This window comes from Polistes canadensis, unplaced genomic scaffold (genome assembly GCF_001313835.1).
Source record: "Polistes canadensis isolate GaletaPanama2010 unplaced genomic scaffold, ASM131383v1 scaffold_53, whole genome shotgun sequence".
Classification (NCBI taxonomy): Eukaryota; Metazoa; Arthropoda; class Insecta; order Hymenoptera; family Vespidae; genus Polistes; species Polistes canadensis.
Window position 1 is genome coordinate 546,405 of NW_014569600.1, and position 20,587 is coordinate 566,991.

General features: G+C 30.1%; 1 protein-coding gene and 1 non-coding gene across 2 annotated transcripts in view; one reads left to right on the plus strand and one right to left on the minus strand.

Annotated features, from left to right (window-relative positions):
* Positions 1-20,587, minus strand: part of LOC106785631 (ankyrin repeat domain-containing protein 6) — a 152,739-nt gene that overhangs the window by 42,541 nt on the left and 89,611 nt on the right. Inside the window, exon 4 of the mRNA XM_014746259.1 lies at positions 15,849-15,950. Coding sequence (XP_014601745.1) covers positions 15,849-15,950 — 102 coding nt within the window. The remainder of the gene's footprint in view (positions 1-15,848; positions 15,951-20,587) is intronic.
* Positions 7,403-7,522, plus strand: Trnal-caa. Its single transcript has 2 exons — positions 7,403-7,440; positions 7,478-7,522. It is a non-coding gene; the product is annotated as a tRNA-Leu (tRNA).

The following is a 20,587-nucleotide window of genomic DNA, read 5'->3' on the forward strand; positions in this document are numbered from 1 at the left end:
GAGGATCTTCCTATTAAAATTAAGAGCCCATACTGGGTGAGTACTTTCTAAAGGTGCCTAGCAACAAGTTTTTGTGTGTCAGATCAAAAAAAAAATAAAAGTTTTTTTTTGATTCACCCTATATATATATATATAATACACCGATTTAATATGATAATAATTATTTTTAATATATATATTTTTGAAGTTATAATTCTTTTGGCGCGTTTTAGAAAGTGAAGTTAGATGCGACCGAAAAATCGACACCACGAAGTTGTCGATATTTACGATGCGCGCGCAAATTAAAGTTATTTTTGAGGTTAATGAGGTTATATTCGTTTTGATACGGTAAAGAAATATAATTTCTTACGTGCGTACATAAGTACACACACCAGTTTTTTTTTTTAGATAATTATTAATGCCATTTTATTTTAACTCGATCAACAAAAATTAATTGATACGTTATTTTTTGATATAATTATTATCACAATTTTGATTGACCAAAATATTATATATATTCTGATATTTTTTTTTACAATATAATTAATAATAATATATTACAATTAAAAATAGCGAGAGAACAAATAGTCAAATTAGAAAGAAAATTCGTTTAGAGTGTCGGAAAATAAATCTTTTTTCTATGTCGATATTTATTATTCAGGATTTAGCATCCCCATTCGGAAAAGAAACATTCTCACAAACAGATAATATAATTCAATTCGGTTATAATATTCCCTCTCGTTCAGTCTCCATAAATACCTTTCAACTCGTTTTTTATCTGCCAAAGAGAATCAATTCGAACCTTTCTTTTCTTTGATTTTTTTTTTTGTTACTTTTGTGTTTATCTTTCTATTTGGTATCCTTTTTATTACCAAACGATAATTGACTACACATTAATGCTACAACACACTTTTCTATGTTCGTCTAGCTATTTACCTTTTTCCCTTCGACTATAGGAAATAAGTTCGAAAAAATTACATAAGGTTTAATAAAAAGAAAAAAAAACCATGGAAAAATTTAGAATTTGATTCTTTATGTTTAATAAAAAAAAAACACATAGTATAGGATACCAAAACGATTTCAAAATAAATTCGGAATTTTTCGTGTTACAATTATAATTTTACTGCTAACGTAGTTAAATTATGTTTATATTATTTACTAAAATGAAAAATTTACGAAAAAAAAAAAATAAATAATAAATATACTTTTTCTATTAGAAATTTTTACCACCATACGCAAATACAATTCTATTTTCTAAGATTTCTTCGTACTTATTGTTAGTAGTATTATATCAAATATTCGCGAAAAGAAATAAAACGTGTAAAAGAAGAAGAAAAGATGTATAATAAAACAATATTTGAAAGTATAATATATTTTTTTATTATCTAACGAAAAAAAAGTGATAGGTGTTATTTCCAAGATGAATTACATATCTACTATTCGTTTCACGTGGATAACATATTTACGGTAATCATAGTAATAATTCTAAAGAAACGATTCTGGAATAGAACAGGAAGGATAACACACCAAGTTATTTTACTGTTAGAAGGTAACTCGATAGAATCAACATCTCTCTCTCTCTTTCTCTCTTTCTTTTTTTCTTGCTACAACGATTTAGTATTCAACAGTAAAATGTTAAGTAAAGAAGAAGAGTTTGTTAACCTTACTCGGTAGTAAGATTACAACGTATGGTTTACGATCCTTCATTCTTATATCAAATCTATAGGGTGTCTCGCAATATGTGGAATCAATAATAAACAAGGAATACAAAAAATAAAAAAAAAGAACAGAAAATAAGAAAACATATGTTCCATTTGATCACGTTTCTAAGTTCAAAGACCCCTTTTTTTCTTTTACGTGTTTCAATAATATATGATAATTTATGTTTCATAAAAACAGATTTAAAAATGATCAATCATCGGGATTAGTATTATTTTTAGATATTGCTTCCAGTATATCTCGCGAATATTTCTTACCCTTAGTTGACTTCATCACAAATTCTATTCATTAAATTGACTCGTTTCAAGTTTAATCGGTTCACTTTCGATACTCGATTCTCTCTCATTAGTACTACTTACCTATGTGTTACTCGTTGATATTTCTTGTCCTCGTTTGACAAGACACACACACACACACAACACACATTATACCGATTAAATTAACTCATTTCAAGTTTAATCGGGTTTACTTGTATTTTTTTGTTTTTTTTCTTTTCTTTTCTTTTCTTTTCACTAGAAGTATTTTCAATTATTTTTTTTATTTATCGCGTGTTCAATGTTAACCAAGCGTGTAATTTGATATTGATTTTTTCCAATACATTTACAAATAAAATTGTTGTATATTCCAGTATTCATTGACAGAACAGGAAAGTGTAAAAAAAATGATTGTTATATTGTTATGATTGAGAAAAAATAATTAGACGATACGACGATTGCAAATTTTGGATACAAAATTATGTGTAATCGTCTACGAAAATCGTTCTGTGATTAATTGAATTATTTGATATTTTTATTGTGATAATTTGAATTACATTTTATTAATTATATTTAATTATATTAATCAGATATAGATCGAAAAAATTTATTATACTTAAAAAATATTATAAATTATATTTAATTATATTATTTTCTTTGCAGATCTGTTATCAATTAAAATTGCATCAATCTTGAATTCNTTCTTGTTTTTTTTTTGTTTTTGGTTTTTTATTCAAAGATCGTAAAATGCAACCGACGTGAAAGATTTTTCTTATCTCTAATTATATATATATTATAAATAAATATATGTATTATATATGATTATAACGTACTTACGAACTTTAAATACATTTGGTATTGCGTTTTTTATTTTGTTTTTTTTTTGTTAATTCGTAATATTGACAAAACACACCCTATATATGTTGTTAGTTTGCATAATATCGGCAAAGAAGGAGTTGCCTTTTATTACACAGCTTTGAACGAACGAACATTCTCATCTATTATCGCGAAAAAAACATCCACCTTGGTCACGGATGAGAGAGAAAAGCTTTTGCATCGCAAATAGTTAGATGCTCGGTGTTAAAATGTTGGAATAGTAACTTACCGAGGGAATAAATCAAGGAAGGTTTTATCTTACTGCGAATCATGCGATTCGCGAACGATTTAACGCCTCCTTGAACTGTTCAATAAGCGTTAAGTATTTTGTTTAACAATACCGGTAAAGTATTTTTCTGCTTGGTTTAAGTTATTCTACAATAGTAGTCATAGTTTGGATATCATAGAACAGGAAATGACGTCATCCCTTTCCTTGACACCCCCCCCCCAATCTTCTCTCAAACTTTTATTAAACGAATGGTATTGAAATAATTATCAAACGTATTTACATCTTATAAAATATATTTGTTTTATTTGTTTTATTCGTTAACTCGATGAAAAAAAATAATTGGTTTTTTGTTTCTTTTATTATCGGGCAATTTTTATAATTGATCGAGCCAAGTTTTTATTGAAAATTGAAACGTTTTAAAATAATTTTTGAATTTTATTATAAAACAAATATAGGAATTAATTATGGCAAAATACGGAAACGATATATTGTAAAAATTCAACATTTGTTTTTGTATCTTCACACTTTAATTCACTTCTACGTTTTGATCAAATTTATTGTTAATAAAAAAAAAAAAAAAACCTATCAAGAAGAGAAATAACCAGGAGAAAGTTTTTCAAGATTTAGTTAAAATAAATCTTTTCTATTTCTCAACAGCAGCAGGAACAGCCAACAGCCAACAGAGTAACAGTAGCATCAACAAGAGTATCTTTCACGTACTAACAATCTTAAGTTAGTTAGTTAGATACTTTTTCTCTTTTATACGGTTTACTAGTTGAACGTGGAAATTACGCGTCGAGTCACGGTCAAATGTTAACGAAGTAGTTCTAACGCAAAATGCTAAAGATCACGTGACGTGTTTTAACCATAAAAAGGAGTAAGTGAAAGAAAGAAAGAAAGAAAGAAAGAAATAAATAAAGAGAGAAAGAGAGAAAGAGAGAGAGAGAGAGAAATAATAGTGAAACATTGGTATAAAAAATGACATCTTAGGCCACACACAATACTTACACATCGAAATATGTGTCAGGTTAATTGGATAAAATCGCATGTTGCGTCTGGAATAATATCGAGATTAGAGACTTGTTCAGTTGGAGATCTGGATCTTACGTTTGTTTTTTTTTTCCTTTATTTTCTTTTCTTTTCTTTTCGTGATCTCTCTCTTCCTTTTCCTTTCTTTCTTATTCTTTGTGTTTCTCTATCCATTCTTTCTTTCTTTTTCGGAGAAGCGATTTCTCTGGCACCCAGGATACGCGAGATTGATTAGTTGATTGCATCAAGAGTGAAGAATAAAAAAGGAATGAAAAAGAAAAAAAGGTAAGTACTATACCACGCCTGGAAATCCGAGCAGATGACAAAACTGGAAAAAGGTATTTCTTGATTTACCGACTGTCGATGCACTTTCACGACTAATTGTTTCAGACTCAGCCAATCGAAGGAATTGCTCACCGAGATAACTCCCCCCCCCCTCCTCTCCCCACCGATATATTTTTTCTTTAGATCTCTTATAAGAAATTTGTCGTCATTCTGGCTTTCACAAACGGCGCCGTTTATCTTATTAGATGTTGCATCTATCTCTCTCTCTCTCTCTCTCACTCACACTATCTATCTTTCTTTTTATTTCAATAGATGATAATCAAACGACATTTTTCATAGGAAAACCATTGATTCGTCTTTATTCATAAAGAATCTTTATAAATATGTTGATTATAACTTATGGGAAACAAGTATTGGGCATATGTGATTGTATGAACTTTTTTGTTGGTTCATTTGAACGTACTGAAACTATTTCTGAAGTTATACTTTCACATAATTAAAAACATCATGTATATGTTATCGTGAAATTGGAGAATGTCAAAATTCACCTGGTGAAATGTGTCGACACATTTATTATTTTTAAACATTAATATTTCGGACATACATTAAGTAAGTCTCACCATATGAGTCTCGACATTATCCAATTTCGATCTTTCACGATAACATATACACTTTGACGTTAGAAAAATAATTTATTTTATTTTTTCAGAGATTAAACGAGAAATAGTCAATAGATATATTTATGCACATTTAAGTTCATTATTATCAAATATTATTGAATGATAATTTATTAAGTTCATTATAGGACATATATTCAATCGATAGAATATTTGATATTACTTCAGACGTATTTTCTGTCTATTTTATTTTTTTTTTAGGATGAAAATAAGAAATAAATTATATTATTTTGATAGAAACACATTTAGAGAAATACTATAGAAAGCCAACACATAAAACTAAATCGTAGTGATCCTATCTGTAGTACGATCGTTTTACCTGAAAATTTACAGTTCCCCATAAGCCTCGAGATTAGGTAACGACAATGGGGGTCAGATCTTTCCAGTGATCCCGAAATTTCTAGCGATCGTAAATTAGGATTAAGCTGTCAAAAAGTATACTCATCCAAAAGTAGGTCTTCCGTATGCCAGAATGGTTCTGATTTAACTTTCGTATAATAAAACAAAAAGAAGAAGAAGAAGAAGAAGAAGAAAAGGGACGGAAATAGAAGATACAGTTGACAACGAGCGAGTGTACATATACCTAAAACCATTACACTTACATGTGTGCTTATATATATGTAGATATAAATACTCCTACGCAAAGTGCGTGGACTTGTGGGTGGTTTCTATCAGTCCACTGTTGTCGTTTAAATAAAAAAGAAAAAAAGGGTCTTCTTTTCCGTTGCTACAAATAATCGTAAATGTCAAGACCCTCTTCTCTCTGTTTATGGATTTTTTCTTTTTTTTTGATATATTATTTTTCTCTTACGTTAGTCGTATTGAGTTAATCGATAAGTAAACTTTGGAATTTTTTAAATATTTTATATGTCAACTATAATTTGATACGTTAAAATATATAAATATCACGTTATAATGAAAAATATTTCGATGTTCGGTTAAAAAAATACACTTAGTTGTTCTTTTTTTTTTTGTATTTATTTAGATATAAAATAAATAATAATTATTATTTATTAAATTATATATATATAAGATAAGGAACAAGAAAAACTACTTCGATGTTATTCGATGACCAACCGACCAATCAACCAACCGACCAATCAAATGAATTCTCATGTTAACTCTTTTAATTTTTTTTTGTTCTTCTTCTCGTCATTTAATATCCAATCGAACGGACACAAGTTTTAGAAAAAGAATGGAATGGGAGATAAGAAGCAATTCCAGTCGAAAAGGCTTACCGTGCTTTCTTTCTTTTTTTCTTTTTCGCCCTATCGAACTTTATCTGGCTTCCAAGAAATCCGTCAGCGAGGTTCCGAAAGGTCCCCAGGCTCATTTTTAATATTAATGGGATGATCGATCTAACGGAGTTAAAAAGAAAAAAAAAAAGAAAAGAAGGAAAGAGAAAGAAAGATAAAGGAGGAAAGAGTAAAAAGAACGACATGCATATTTCATTGGCAAAAGGGTTTGCGATAGACAGTCGTAGGACTTCATAATGCCGTAGTAGATTAAGCCGGTCGATTAAGGTGCTTAAAGGTCTGGGCGATTGATGACGCCTTCTGAAGTCAAATTGAACAAAAATCTCTTACGAGGAATGAAATATTACTTTTCATAAATTAGTTACCTTTGGTAACGCCTATAGATACAAAATGATTTGAACTGTTTAAAGACAAAATCAATTTAATAAATCAATTTTTGAATTTCGATCATTTGAGGTTAGTTTTGATACAAAACCAATTTAATACTATAACATTTTAAAAAAATTATAGATAAATTTATAATATTATTTTGGTATTCATAATTGTTTCAAGTTTAAATAAATACTCTAGTGAAGTTATGTAGTTGGAATTATCTAAATAACGGTAACGATAATGGGGTCAACTGATGTTAGTGTCCCCATCTATTATCGTCTTATCTATACGGAAGCTCTAACGTAACTACCTTATAGCGTTCAAGTAAATTTAATTACATAACCTCGATTACATTTTAAAAATAGAAATAGTTTGTATTTAATTGCAGCCTATATAAGTATAAAAATAACTCAAGAGTAATAGATCGATGTATCAAAGATTAAACAATTAACAATGTATTTTTCACTACAGATATGAGATAAATATAAAATTGTATATGATATAAAAAATTTAATTCACCTCTCATGTTACATCATATTATATTTATTGTGTTATATTGTATTATATATCTATAATTCGTGATTATTATTTATAAATGAATTTGATTGCCATTGTGACATTTTAGTATATTTTATTTAATATCAATGAAAAAATTTAAACAAAAATCAATTAACATTACATTTTAACCTTACATCAAATACGAATTTTAACAAAACATTCGCATATGTCAGGATGGCCGAGCGGTCTAAGGCGCCAGACTCAAGGTTAATACCTTGCTCGCCAAGCGAGTTAAAATGGGGATTCTGGTCCTCTCTGAGGGCGTGGGTTCGAATCCCACTTCTGACAAATATTTTTTTTCTTTTTCTTCATGATTTTTACAATATAGGAACAAACAGTTCTAATGATGTTAAAAGTTGTTAACAATCGTTTTTTTCGTCTTTCTAAGCCGTAAAACGTAGTTCCAAGTTGAACGCGAACGTCGTAGGATCAAATCCCGCTAGGGAAAAAAATGTTTTTTTTTTCTCTCGACTTTTTTTTCTCTTTAAATTGTTCCTAAAATAAATAATCAATAAATTAAGAATGAATTAATTAATTATAAAAATATATATATATATATATATATATATATGGGTAAGATAAACAATATAACGAAAGTTTCTCCTGCGTTAAATGTGTTAAGCGTAACGAATTTGAAAAGTAAACGTTAATAGAGATTCGTTGTGGAATATTCTTGAGGAAATAAGATCAACGGATATGAACAGAATCCTAATAGCGTTGTAATGGTACTGAGCGATAAAGCCAGCCAACCAACCAACTAACCCAACCGAGGCTTCACGAGTAGCCTTTTTTCGGATTCTTTCGTCTGTGGAAGGAAATACGAGTAAGAGAAATAGGGTTTGGTTGAATATGAATGTGAATGTTAGCATCAGTAACAGCAGCAGCAACAGTAGAAGCAACAGCATGAGTGTGAGATGAATAGAAAAAGAAAGAATGCTAGGAAGGAGAAAAGAAAGAAAAAGAAGGAAAACGAAAGAAAGCAACAAACAAACAAACGAAGAAATAGAGAATAAGCTTCGAGGCACGTTCCAGTAGAAAATCTTTTCAAAGAGACTTGCAATGGGAATATCGTGTAGGCGATTTGCGATAGTACATTCTTAGCCAAGACCAATGTTTGAATATTCATTTCAACGGCTTGTTATGAAAGCAACAGCAATAGCAGCAGCAGCAGCAGCAACTTGTCGTTTCTTTTCCTTTTCTTCGTATCATCCAATCCTCGAATTTCACTATAACTCGATCGATCGATCGGTCGATCGATTGATCTATCGATAGATCGGATCTCACAAGATTTCCATTCCATGCTAACTAGAATTTTTCTTTTTCTTTTCTTTCTAATTAATAACTTTTATAACACGAAGAGAAAGTTTCGATATAATATGGAATTATTTTTTTATATTGGATATATTTAATTATTATTTAAATATATATATATTAATGATTATTAATGATATAAATTAATATTAATTAATTTATATAATATTTATTATAATATATTTATAAGATATAAAATGTTATATAGATATTTGATAGACCGTATTTGTGCAAGAACCACAAATATTACTTTTATTTAATATTTTAATAATACAAAAGAGAGAGTATATATTTTTATTTATAGAAACATTTGATCCGCGCGCATATTTAAAAGATACGACTTAATAAAACACCCCGCGAACATTTCTTTCGCTAGTATCGTAAATTTTCTACTATGTATATACATTAGCAATATAATAGAGAAAAAGAAACGTTGAGAAGATCGCGAACTGGAAGCTATAGAAGAACCTAATAACGACGTGTCATGAGAAACTAAAAGAAAAGAAAAAAAAGAAAAGAAAACAGCGATACACACCGGTTCGTTCGTAAGTCAACGACTAATGATACGCTGTCCATCTAATTACTGCAGCTGTAGCTTAGAAATTCTAAGAGAAAGGCAAATGCCATTGGGTTACGTTAAAGGTATCTAAAAACACCACCACGACTCTTGTTTGCTGCTCTTTTCAGAAACGTCGATCTTGCATCAATCACTGTTTAAATTCATTGCTGCTCGTTAGTCGTCTAAGGCGAGATAAAGGTACTACTACCAAATCGTAAGTCACCGTTTCGACATATAACTTTTCTTGACATAGTTCACAGAAAATTGCATTACTATAGATAACGTTTTCCGCGTATACTTTCTCGAATTTTGTTTTTTTTTTGTTTTTTTTTTAATTATTAGGGTGAAACAAAAGTTCATACGTATTTTTCACATTAATATTTCCGATAAGTAAATTTTACAAATACAATCCCCATTATGCGATTTATAATACAATTTATAAGACTTAGATTAAATAATAAATCAATATAGGGTTACCTGATTATAGTATTCAATGAGGAAAATATCTATTGTAAATATAAAAATAGGGAGAACAAAATTATGTGCAGTTATGTTGAATGAAAGATGCACTAGGTTTAAGTATTCCAATTAAAAAGAATGCATAAAACGCGAGAAATAGATGAGAAGTTGAATTATTTAATATAATTTTAAGTAAGAACAAAATGTTCTTTTTTTATTTATCGTTAAAAATTAGAAATGACATTTCTGAATAAACCGAAAAAAAATGAAAGTTTTAATTTACATAAAAATATACGTTGCATATTCGCATAATATACTAAAAATTATACGAAACATTTGCAAATATGCAAAACACATATAATTACATATGAGGGCATAAACGTTTGCATAAAAATTCGTATCCTATAATAATTATAAATCTTAACTTTATCTCTTTCTCACACAGTGACTTTTTACACAACGATCTAAAAAGTGAACGTTGTTTTTTCTTTTTCTTTTATAATATATTTCCGGTTCAAATTTTTATATCAGGAAAAAGATTTTCAATTAGAAAGTCTAATAACGCAATAAAAATATTCATAAGAAATCGTTTTACGATCGCGCAATGCCTGGAACTTCATGCAAATTGATTATTTTCTAGTTTTAGAAAAAGATGAAAAAGGGGTAAGAAAAGTATTATATTATTATGCGTGTCGAAACGTATACTTGCTTGTATTTTACAGACCGTTCGCATTTCTCATCCTAGTTATTTACTCGGAACTATCACTATTAATCGTATTCTCTATTAAATGGGAGGGAAGAAGAGATAGAATAAGAAACTTACTAGTGACTAACATAAATATGTCCTAAGTCATGGTTTATCACTCAACGACGAGGACGACAACGACGTATTATTATTATTATCTGGAAACGTTAGACGTTAATGATGAAAATAATTGAAAAATATTATCTTTCTTTTCAACGAGATGCTTTTAAAGTATCAAACCCAATCGAGAAAAAAAGTAGTATTCAATTTTCTTGAATATCATATCCAAGCAAAAATAAATCCTCTTCTGTCGATAAAGAAGATCGTTATATTTCTCATTAATTTATTTGATTTATTTAAAAGTGTTCGTTTAACAATCGTTTAAATTCATTATTTCGTACTTACACGTATTTTGCGAGATTCGAAATTTAATGTTGAATTTTATTAACGATAATAAAGTTCAATTAAAATAGTAAAATTATATTGTACACGTGTGTTAATTAAAATTCGAATTGTTGTACTGAAAATAAAATATAATTTATAATATTTTAAATATTAATATATAATTATATGTGGTTTTTTTGTTAAGTTTTTTCTTCAAACTTGCGTTATGATTTTTTTTTAATGATTCAATGTTTTTTAATGGATTTAAAAAATATTTCTTTTGTTCGTTTTAGTTAAAAAAATTAAATTCATTGAAATACGATCAAGAATTAGACACCCATCATTAGTGTTTAAATGATTTCCTCCCGGAAACATATCTATTCGAAGATGAAAAAAATTATAAGAAATAGATAAAAGTGGAGCAACACCTCGGACATATATAGAAGAAATGTGAGGCAAGTTGTCTTGGGGAGGAAAAGAAAAAAAAAGCAAAAGATTGAAGTTTGCGTCGATCGACTTTCACGGTCGCGCGTATCTTTGCTCCATAACGCGTTGCAAATCGCGACAAATGGAACGGAGAGAAACGTCCTAAGAAATAGAAACGAAAATAAAGAAATAAAGAAATAGATAGATAGATAGATATATAGATAGATAAATAGATAGAAGTCTTTCCTAATTTTCTCAAACGAGATAAGTATGCGCTGATTTTTTTCTTATTTTATTTGATTTTTATTTTTATTTACATTTGATTTGATATTTGATTTAATTTAATTTTTATTTTATTTGTATTTTTTTGTTCTCGATCATTCTTTCATCTAATTCTTTCTCAAACACCGTTAATACCACGAAAGTATAATACATCGTCTATAACCGATAAGTGCTTAACAATTGTATCTTTTTTATCTTGTCTTTTCTTTAAATCAATCTTCCACCTTTCTGCGATACCGCTAATACCACGAAACATCTTTTATCACCAACCGATACATTGGTATTTATATTTCTTTCCTTTTTTTCTATTTTTTCAAACATTTTTTTTTGTCTTCCTAGCTATCGATCTATCATTCTTTTCTTTCCTCACCTCTCCCCCCTGCCCCGTATTTCTACCGTTATACCGCTAATACCGCGAAAATACTTCGTTACCAGCCTATAGGTGTCTAACATTTTTCTTTTATTTTCTTTTTTTTTTCTTTATATTTTTCTTTCTTTTTCTTTCTCTTTTTCTTTGCCTCGATCCTTCCGATATCTTCTTTTTACGTTGTTACTGTCTTCTTCTTCAAACGGAAAGATCTGACTGAGCAAGATCGCGTCGTACCACCTACCGGTTGTGTTGGCTTGATCCTCGGCAAAACACGCGAACATTTCAGCATATATCTATCTGTCCCTACGTTAGTTTCTCTAATCCTTAAACACGCTTGTGGTTCAGGCTCGGCTCACCATCTCACTTCGATCTCACATAAGCCCGTTATTTCCTTTTGCCGATCTACGTTCTTCCCTTCTCTTCTCTTCTTTTCTTTTCTTTTCTTTTCTTAAGCGAACGGTGTGATCTTATCCGACACGTTTGATCAAAGTATATTGAACTAGTATATAAAACGTTATATACTAAATTATATTTAAATTACTCGTGTATTTATATTATTGGTTAAAAGTTTGAAATTGTTCGTCGATATATTTTTAAATTGTTAATATTAATGTGTTTATAAATTAAATGCAAAAGGTTGAGAAAAATGGATAATTAGTCTCAATGTTTTGTTGACAGCTTATTTTTCTTTGTTTTTAAAATTTAACGAACAATCAAACTCGTAGGAGAGATCATCTTTATTTATAATTCAATAAATTGGCACATGCAATATTATTTGTTTAATATTCAGTTCCATCGAATTTGAACTTTTGATCTCGATAGTGTATATGGTAAATATTATATTTATTTTTAAATTGTAAACATTTTAATCTATCGAAAAATAATTTCTCTAATTAAAATTTAACGAACAATTCTTTTTTCTACACGTTGCTTGCATCCGAAATCAAACTAGTATATGAGATCTTATTTATTTATAATTATTTGTACATGCAATATCATTTGTTTAATATTCAGTTCCATCGAGTTTCAACTTTTGGTCGTTAGTGTATTATGGTAAGTATTATATTTACTCTTACTCACTTATGTGTAATTGTGTACACGTAGTATAGAAAATTGTAATCCTCTATCTAACTCGGGTACCGTTTCAACCGACACCTTATACAACCTAACAACCACAAACAATTTTCTCTAAAGATAAACATTCGGTTACATCGAAAGCTACTCGCGATAGCATGTCGTAAAAAGGATTTTTTCTTTTTCCGAAGAAAAATTAAATTAATTTACAAATAACCATAACGTAACTTAACCGATTTTATTAGATACATCCTATCTGTATACTTTATTAGGAGAAAGTATCATTTTCTCACGGAACGTTCAATAAAAATTGCAATTCGGTGTATTCCCTGTTATTGGTTATTCGATCATACTACTATAATAATCAATCGAATTGTTTTTTTTTTCGATGGTTGGATAAAACCTTAAACGTCAATTCTAAATTTATTCTAATTGTAAGAAAATTTTTAGAATAAGGAAGGGTTCACTGGCATTCATTTCAAGATTGAATCATAATTTAAGAATTTCAATAATTTAATAATTATAATAATTTAAAAATTCGAACAAAATTTTCTTTTGAAGCGAAATTTCAACAATTTGTATTTTTATTCGAGAAAAATTCTTTCCATTCTTTTAATTTTCGATGATTAAAACACGAGAGAAAAAACACATGCGTAAATTATTCTGATAAAAAAAGGAAAATAATTAAAATTATCTTTAATTCGTAGGTTTTCGAATAGTTCAAAGAGTATTACGTGTATAACCCGATCGTAAAATGACTAAGAATTCATAATGAACCTTCTTTTACTCGTACTTCCGCATTTAACCAAGATGGCTGACCAACGATTTTACTTATAGAAATCTTAGAATACGATTTGCTCACGCTATCTCAGCAAAATCCAAGAGTCGTTTCGACTATTTCTTAACATATTACACACACACTTCTTGAGGACTTTAATGTTTTTAGAAATTTAATTTTGTATTTGCAACGTATGATAAAATATACAAGCTGTATCAAAAGTCACGGGACCCAAAGATCAAAAAATTTCCTTATTCCTCTAACAATAAGTCAAACGTTTTAATACGAAATCATTAAAATGAAACGGTGCAGATAATAATGCATTTGAGTAAGAAGAAAACATTTTTCTTATATCATTAAATAAAGAAATATTATTTATTCAATGATTCCAAGTGTAAATGAATTAATCATATTATATTGTTCTCATAAAAATTTTGAGGTTAATTTGGAAAAAATATATTTTTAAAAAAGATTACAATAAATATCGATCAAATTATTTAACAAAGCGAACGATACACGAAAATATTTCGTAATCGTTGAAAAAATAATTTATCCTATAGTGTAAATTTATGTAATTTAGATTCGCGAATATTTGATACGTCCGATATCGAAAGAAAATAGAAACAAAAATAACCAATAAAAAAAATGAATGATAAAAGAAAATAAAAAAAAAGAATAAATTTGTCATAAAAGGGGGGAGGGGGAGGGGGAGGGGGGATTATGACGATGATGATACGTTCCAGGATAAACGATTTTTCATAGAAATATTATAGTAAGAGAGAAGTCACAAATGGACCCGCTGCTGTGCAGAAAATAACCAACCAACCAACAACTGCATGATCCTTTATTACAAACGATGCGCCTATCAGTATAAATACATTCTCGCGTTCCTACGATCGCTTAAAACGATCGTAAAACGGCCGGAAGAAAAGTTCGTTTATGGTCTCATGTAGCGTGCAACACCACCACCACACAACTACGCGTACTATAGTTTCTTAAGCTTTTCCAAGTGAGAGAGAGAGAGAGAAAGAGATAGGGATAAAAATAAAAAGAAATTCTGCTGCTTATCCTATTTAGTTTATGTTGTCGTTCTCGCCATACTACTGCAAGAGGGGGGGGGGGAGTTCGACTTGACAGCAATGCCAAATGAACGTAACACACATTTTGCTATACACACTAATGTGCATAGTTGTGCACATACAATGTGTACCGAGTAACGAACACGTTTCTTGTAGAAAATAATCAAAGAAACGAAGAGAGAGTGAGAGAGTAAGAAGAGGGGATATTTGTCTCTCTTTCTGAAACGTTTCTATAAATAAAGTAGGCTAATAATAGGTTTAATACCTATTGATATATATATATATATATATCTCTATGTAATACTTAATTTTATCTTCTTTCAGTATATTATCGAGTAACAAGATTAGACGCTAATTACTTCGACCACTTTACAATATTCTTTTTATTTTATCGTTTAAACGTTTGGTCAATAAAAGGAAAGACAAAAAAAATTATAACAAAAGGTGTATACTTGATAATGATTATTATTGTCTCGTTACTTTGCAATCTTGTTGGGTTATTTTGATAGATACTTAATAAAGAAAATAAAAAATAAAAAAAACACACACATGGGAATATTATATTATATATTAATTATTATATTATATATATTAATATATATGGGGACCCTTTATTTGGAAAGTAGCGTAAATCCATTTCAAAAAAAAAATTAGATATCACGTAATTTATACTTAATTATGACAACGAATTTAATATCATAATAATAATATCAATTTTGTCTTTATTTGTGAACTATGATTTTGTTGCCATAATTAAAGACACTAATATATATATTTGAGAAATTTTCTATCGAATATTATCGACGCATGAATAATATCTCAAAGTTACATTTCTTAAAACAAACTTAATTTAATTATCATATAAATATATGTTTCTGTTTCCCTCTTTCCCTTCCCTCCAATAATTATAAATTATTTTAACATTCCTTTCTCTCAAAAGTCAAGATATTCATCGGGTCTCAACGTTTACAACATGTTTTATTTTATATTGAAACACAATCTTTTTATTTTTTTTTACAATTCGCTTCGTTTTACGCGTGAAATTTTTTGGTTAAAAGATAAAGAATAAGAAAAAGAATAATAAAAAGAAGAAGAAGAAGAAGAAGAAGAAGAAGAAGAGCTTATAAAATGTTGAAGATTTACTCACAAGCGTATCTTGCCGTGCGACGTCTGCCCCATGCTTGAGGAGTAGCTCAACCACCTCCAAGTGGCCTTCGGCAGCTGCCCTTTGTAGAGGAGTCACGCCGCCCTGGAACAAAACCGAAAGAAGATGAAAAAAAGAAAAAAAAAATGATTAACGGCTGGTGGTTCCACGCTATTCTTATATTCTTATTCTCGGTATTTTTTTCTCTTCAAAACTTTGTTCTTCCTTCTTCTACGTTTTACGCGTCAATTTGCGCGTAACAATAACAACGGCTTTATCACTGTATCTCTATCTTTTTTTTTTTTTTTTTATTTATTCTCTATTTTTTTTCTCTTTTAAATAAGCGAGTCATAAAAAAAGAAAACCCCGCCCAACGCGTATCGTTATGCCCTTCTCTTCTTTCTATTTTCGATAATAATTTACGACGCGCGCCATTGAGAAATCTTTTCTTTTTTTTGTTTCAAATTTCGCGCCATTTTTATTTTTTATAGGTTAAGAAGACATTAACACGCTCTATATCTTGTTTTTAAATGGTATTTCTTTTTTTTTCGATCAATGTCCATACTTCATCTTTTATTACCATTATTATTATCTCAACACGAGATCATTATTATATATCTATTATTATTATTATTATAAATATTTTTTATATGATGATTGAAATATTATTATTATTATTATTACTATAATTACTTCGCAAACTATTTTCAACAAAAATTGACATACTTAAAACCTAAACACCCTTCCCTATTTCTCACTAACCCTTCCCCCCCCATGTTCTCACCCATTTTACTTTTGCTTATATTTACTCACTTCTTAGAAGATTCTTTTCTTTTCGAACTCTCACCAACTCTCTACATTCTTTTCAATATTCTTTTCTCAAGATATTTCATGAGAAACACATTTGAACAACACCTTCCAACCATAATTTCGTGCTCAAATATTTTACCATCAACCAACTTAACAAATATTTTCAATGGTATACCATAAGAATGACAAACGAAATAATGCATATACATTTGAGAGAACGTATATATATATATCAATTCTTTAAATATTTATTATATTTATAAGACAAATTTATATCGTGTCATGAGTAATCCTGAACTTAGCACGTAAGAGTGTTAATGATTCTCACACGCCTATATGAAACGTAAAAGAAAAAAAAAAGAGAAAGAAAAAGAGAAAGAGTGCGAGAAAGAAAGAAAGAAAAATATAGAAAGAGAAAGAAAGAGAGAGAGAGAGAGAGAGAGAGAGAGAGAGAGAGAGAGATAGAGGAATACCATCGCGTGTTGAAACGCAGATTTTTATCATTCGTTAAAGGTTCTAAACGTTTCCTCGGTTTATCGGCCGATCAAATCACTTGATTAAGTTATCTTTCTCTCTCTCTTTCTCTCTCTCTCTCTCTCTCTCTCTCTCTCTTTCTTTTTCTTTCTATCTCTCATAAGTGATGTGTAAGTACGTAGTCGGTTGGTTTCTTCAAGTACAAGCCAGAGAGATGATTAAAGCACGATGGGCACATAAATTAAACTTTTATCTGATAGTAAGACACGACAGCATCCTTAACAGATACATAGCGTAATTTACGTTTTACGATAGAATAATAAACGTCCTGTGTCAAATGGTGAAATGTTTCCTCCATTCGATTGTTACAAAAAAAATAAAAAAATAAAAAAAAAAAAAAGCACGCGTAAGATCTTATTCATTATTATCCTCCTACGAATTTATATTACTATTCGTGTTTGTTAACCAACCACGAAAGCAGTAACAGTGGGTGGGGGAAAAAAATGTGGAATAATAATAAGAGAGTAGAGAGAGGGGAGGGGGGAGATTGGAAAGAACCAGTTACGGTTAGACAAGTTTCAAACGCGATTTTCTTGTTTTTTTTTTTTTTTTAAATAGCTTACTTATTTTTCACGGTCAATAGAAGATCCATTGGTAGAATGAAAAAGGAAGTGGGCGTTGCCGGTTTGAATCGAATCGTGAATGGAAGAACGTTCGTCGTTCGAGTTATTGGAATTCCGTACGTGAAATCGCACGCGCGTATGTCAAAGCTTATCCTTCTTGGATGCGTATGTGTATATGTATGTATGTGTAATGTGTGCGTGTATCGCTTGAGAAGAAGAACCCTTTGCAAACCGACAAATGATCCTAGCTCGAGAATATCGCCTAGGTGGTGCATTTATACTTGCAAACGTACACACACGTACACCCACACGCGAATACTCTGTTTTTCTCTCTTTCTTTCTCTCTCTCTCTCTCTCTCTCTCTTTCTCTGTTTTACTTACTTACTCACTCACTCACTCACATCAGTCAGATGTTTTGTACTATTTCTCTTTTGCAGTCATAACTACGTGTTATAGGAACGAACGAGAGAAGACATGTCTGGATCCTGGCAATAATTCCAGAGTGGCGAACACTCGACGCATCTTCCATAAATCATGAAGCCACTCGTCCGGCAAGATGAGCGAGCACCAACCAACCAACCAACCAACTAACCCAACCAATCCAACCAACTCAGCGAACATTCGCGATATGTACGACGACTTCAGTTCAGTTCTCGGGTGGTTCGAATCGTTCAAACGAATTTTACTTAAGGACAAGACGACGATGATGATGATGATGATGATGATAATGATGATACCAGTTCACGTACGCTTTCAGAATCCAAATTTTATCTAATCATCGGGTATCATTTTTATATGAGTCCCATGAACGAATGTTGATGTCCTCCTGTTTGTCATGTAATTGATTTCTAATCCTTTCGATCAGATTTGGGTGTGTCTTACAATTTTTTTGTTCTGTTTCGCTTACATTTATTTATTCGATTTATTTTTGTTTTAGATCAGATTTACATCTTTGAGAACAATAGACAAAATTTGTATGGTACATTTGGGGAACAATATTTCTTCTTTTTTTTCTTTCCCCCATTACAATTCAATTGGATTTATTCAAATTTACATTTTCAATTTGTTATTTATCATGAAAAAACAAGTTCTTTTTATGATTTTTTATTATAACTCGTGATTGGTATTAAAAAATTGATAAATTATCGCGATAATCAATGTGAGTTAACTGTGAAAATAAAAGAAATAATAAAAATCACAATGGTACGTGCGTTACAGGTTGCGCGTGCTTCGTAGAAATATGTTGTAATTATGACGCAAAGGGTTAACGTTACCTCACGTAATTGCGTTTTCACAATGTTGCGTAACATCGTCACCCACAAGTTTTTTTTTATTAGCGTGAAAAAGAAAAGGTATGAAAATGACTGGGAAGAGACAGGTAGGCAAGTAAAGAGGAGGCGGGTAAAAAAAAAAAAAGAAAGAGAGAGAGAGAGAGAGAGAAAGACGACACGGTGGTCAAATGAACGTCTCTAGTGCTAATAAAGAGGAAACCCCCGCGTTTATGAGCCCTTTTGTTCCTTTATCTTCCTCCCTCTCTTCCATATTCTCTCTATAATTACGCAAACGAATGTTTTACGGTAGAATAAGTATTAATTAACTCGGTGGGTTGGGTTGCGGTCTACCACAGACACAGCAACCGGGCGACCAGAAAAGGAACGCTGCTTTCTACGTAAAATATCAAACCTCTATCGCAACTTTATCGCGATTTACTAACGCTTCCGGTTTCAAGATACGTATGATCATATTATTAAAAATATAAGATTATATGTTTAATCATATATTCAATATGGCAACTTGAATTCACTCACGCCATCTGTCCGCGCATTAGTTAAATGTTACTGTATGTAATAACTAGAAGGTAGTTTTGGTTTATAGGTTAGGATTTTCTATGTTGAAGAGAAATAAAGATTATACAGTTCAAAAAAGTATAATAGTTTTTTTTTATCAACTAAAATAAAGTAATCCTACTTATTGTAATCTTCTCCCTACAAAGGAATATATAAAATTCAATATTATTATAAACTTTTTATTATTAAAATACTTTTTAAGGTTAGATTTAAAATACTTTTACATATTTTTAGATATTTTAATACTTTTGAATATTAAAAATACTTTTACATATTTAAAAATATCTATCTTCACGTAAAAATATATAATGTAAATTGTCGACTTTCTTTCTTTTTTTCTTTAAGAGGCCCAAAATAATATTTTGCTTACGTAGTTCCGCCATTGGAGTTAACAGATTGTAAAACGTTTCTAAATCCGCTGTTGTACATTTAGAAGCGTTTGTTAAGCGTTTGTAAGAGGATTATACACGCTCTAATTGCACTAAAGTGAAAAGATCGAAGTGTTTATTAACGGAAGAATGATCAACAATAGGAGAGGAAAGTAAAACGAAAGGCGTTTACTAACAACAATCAACCGACGTTAGAAATTCCTTTCTTCATCTTCATCATCGTCTTCCTTATTTCGAATAGACAAAGAAGCACGTATTTAAGACTACCGGAAAAAAAGATTTCACGCGACTACGAAGCAAAAAAACGAAAAAATTACGAACTGGATCGTTAATGTTTCTCCATTGGAAGAGAAACTTTTACGTTTCGCGAATGAGATTGCGATGTTCGATGCGTATCTTGTATTCCTTCGTGTTTCGTTCGACGAATTGGATTCTTTTTAGCCGAAGGGAAGGGGTAGGGGGGATGGTGGAGGGGAAAGTGGTCGTCAATTAACACCATTTTTCGTTATAAGAAAAAGAAAGATAAAGAAACGAGATTCGAAGGAGAGCAATTACTCGATCGTAAACTCGTATGAAAAAGTTTTATCGATTAATTCGTA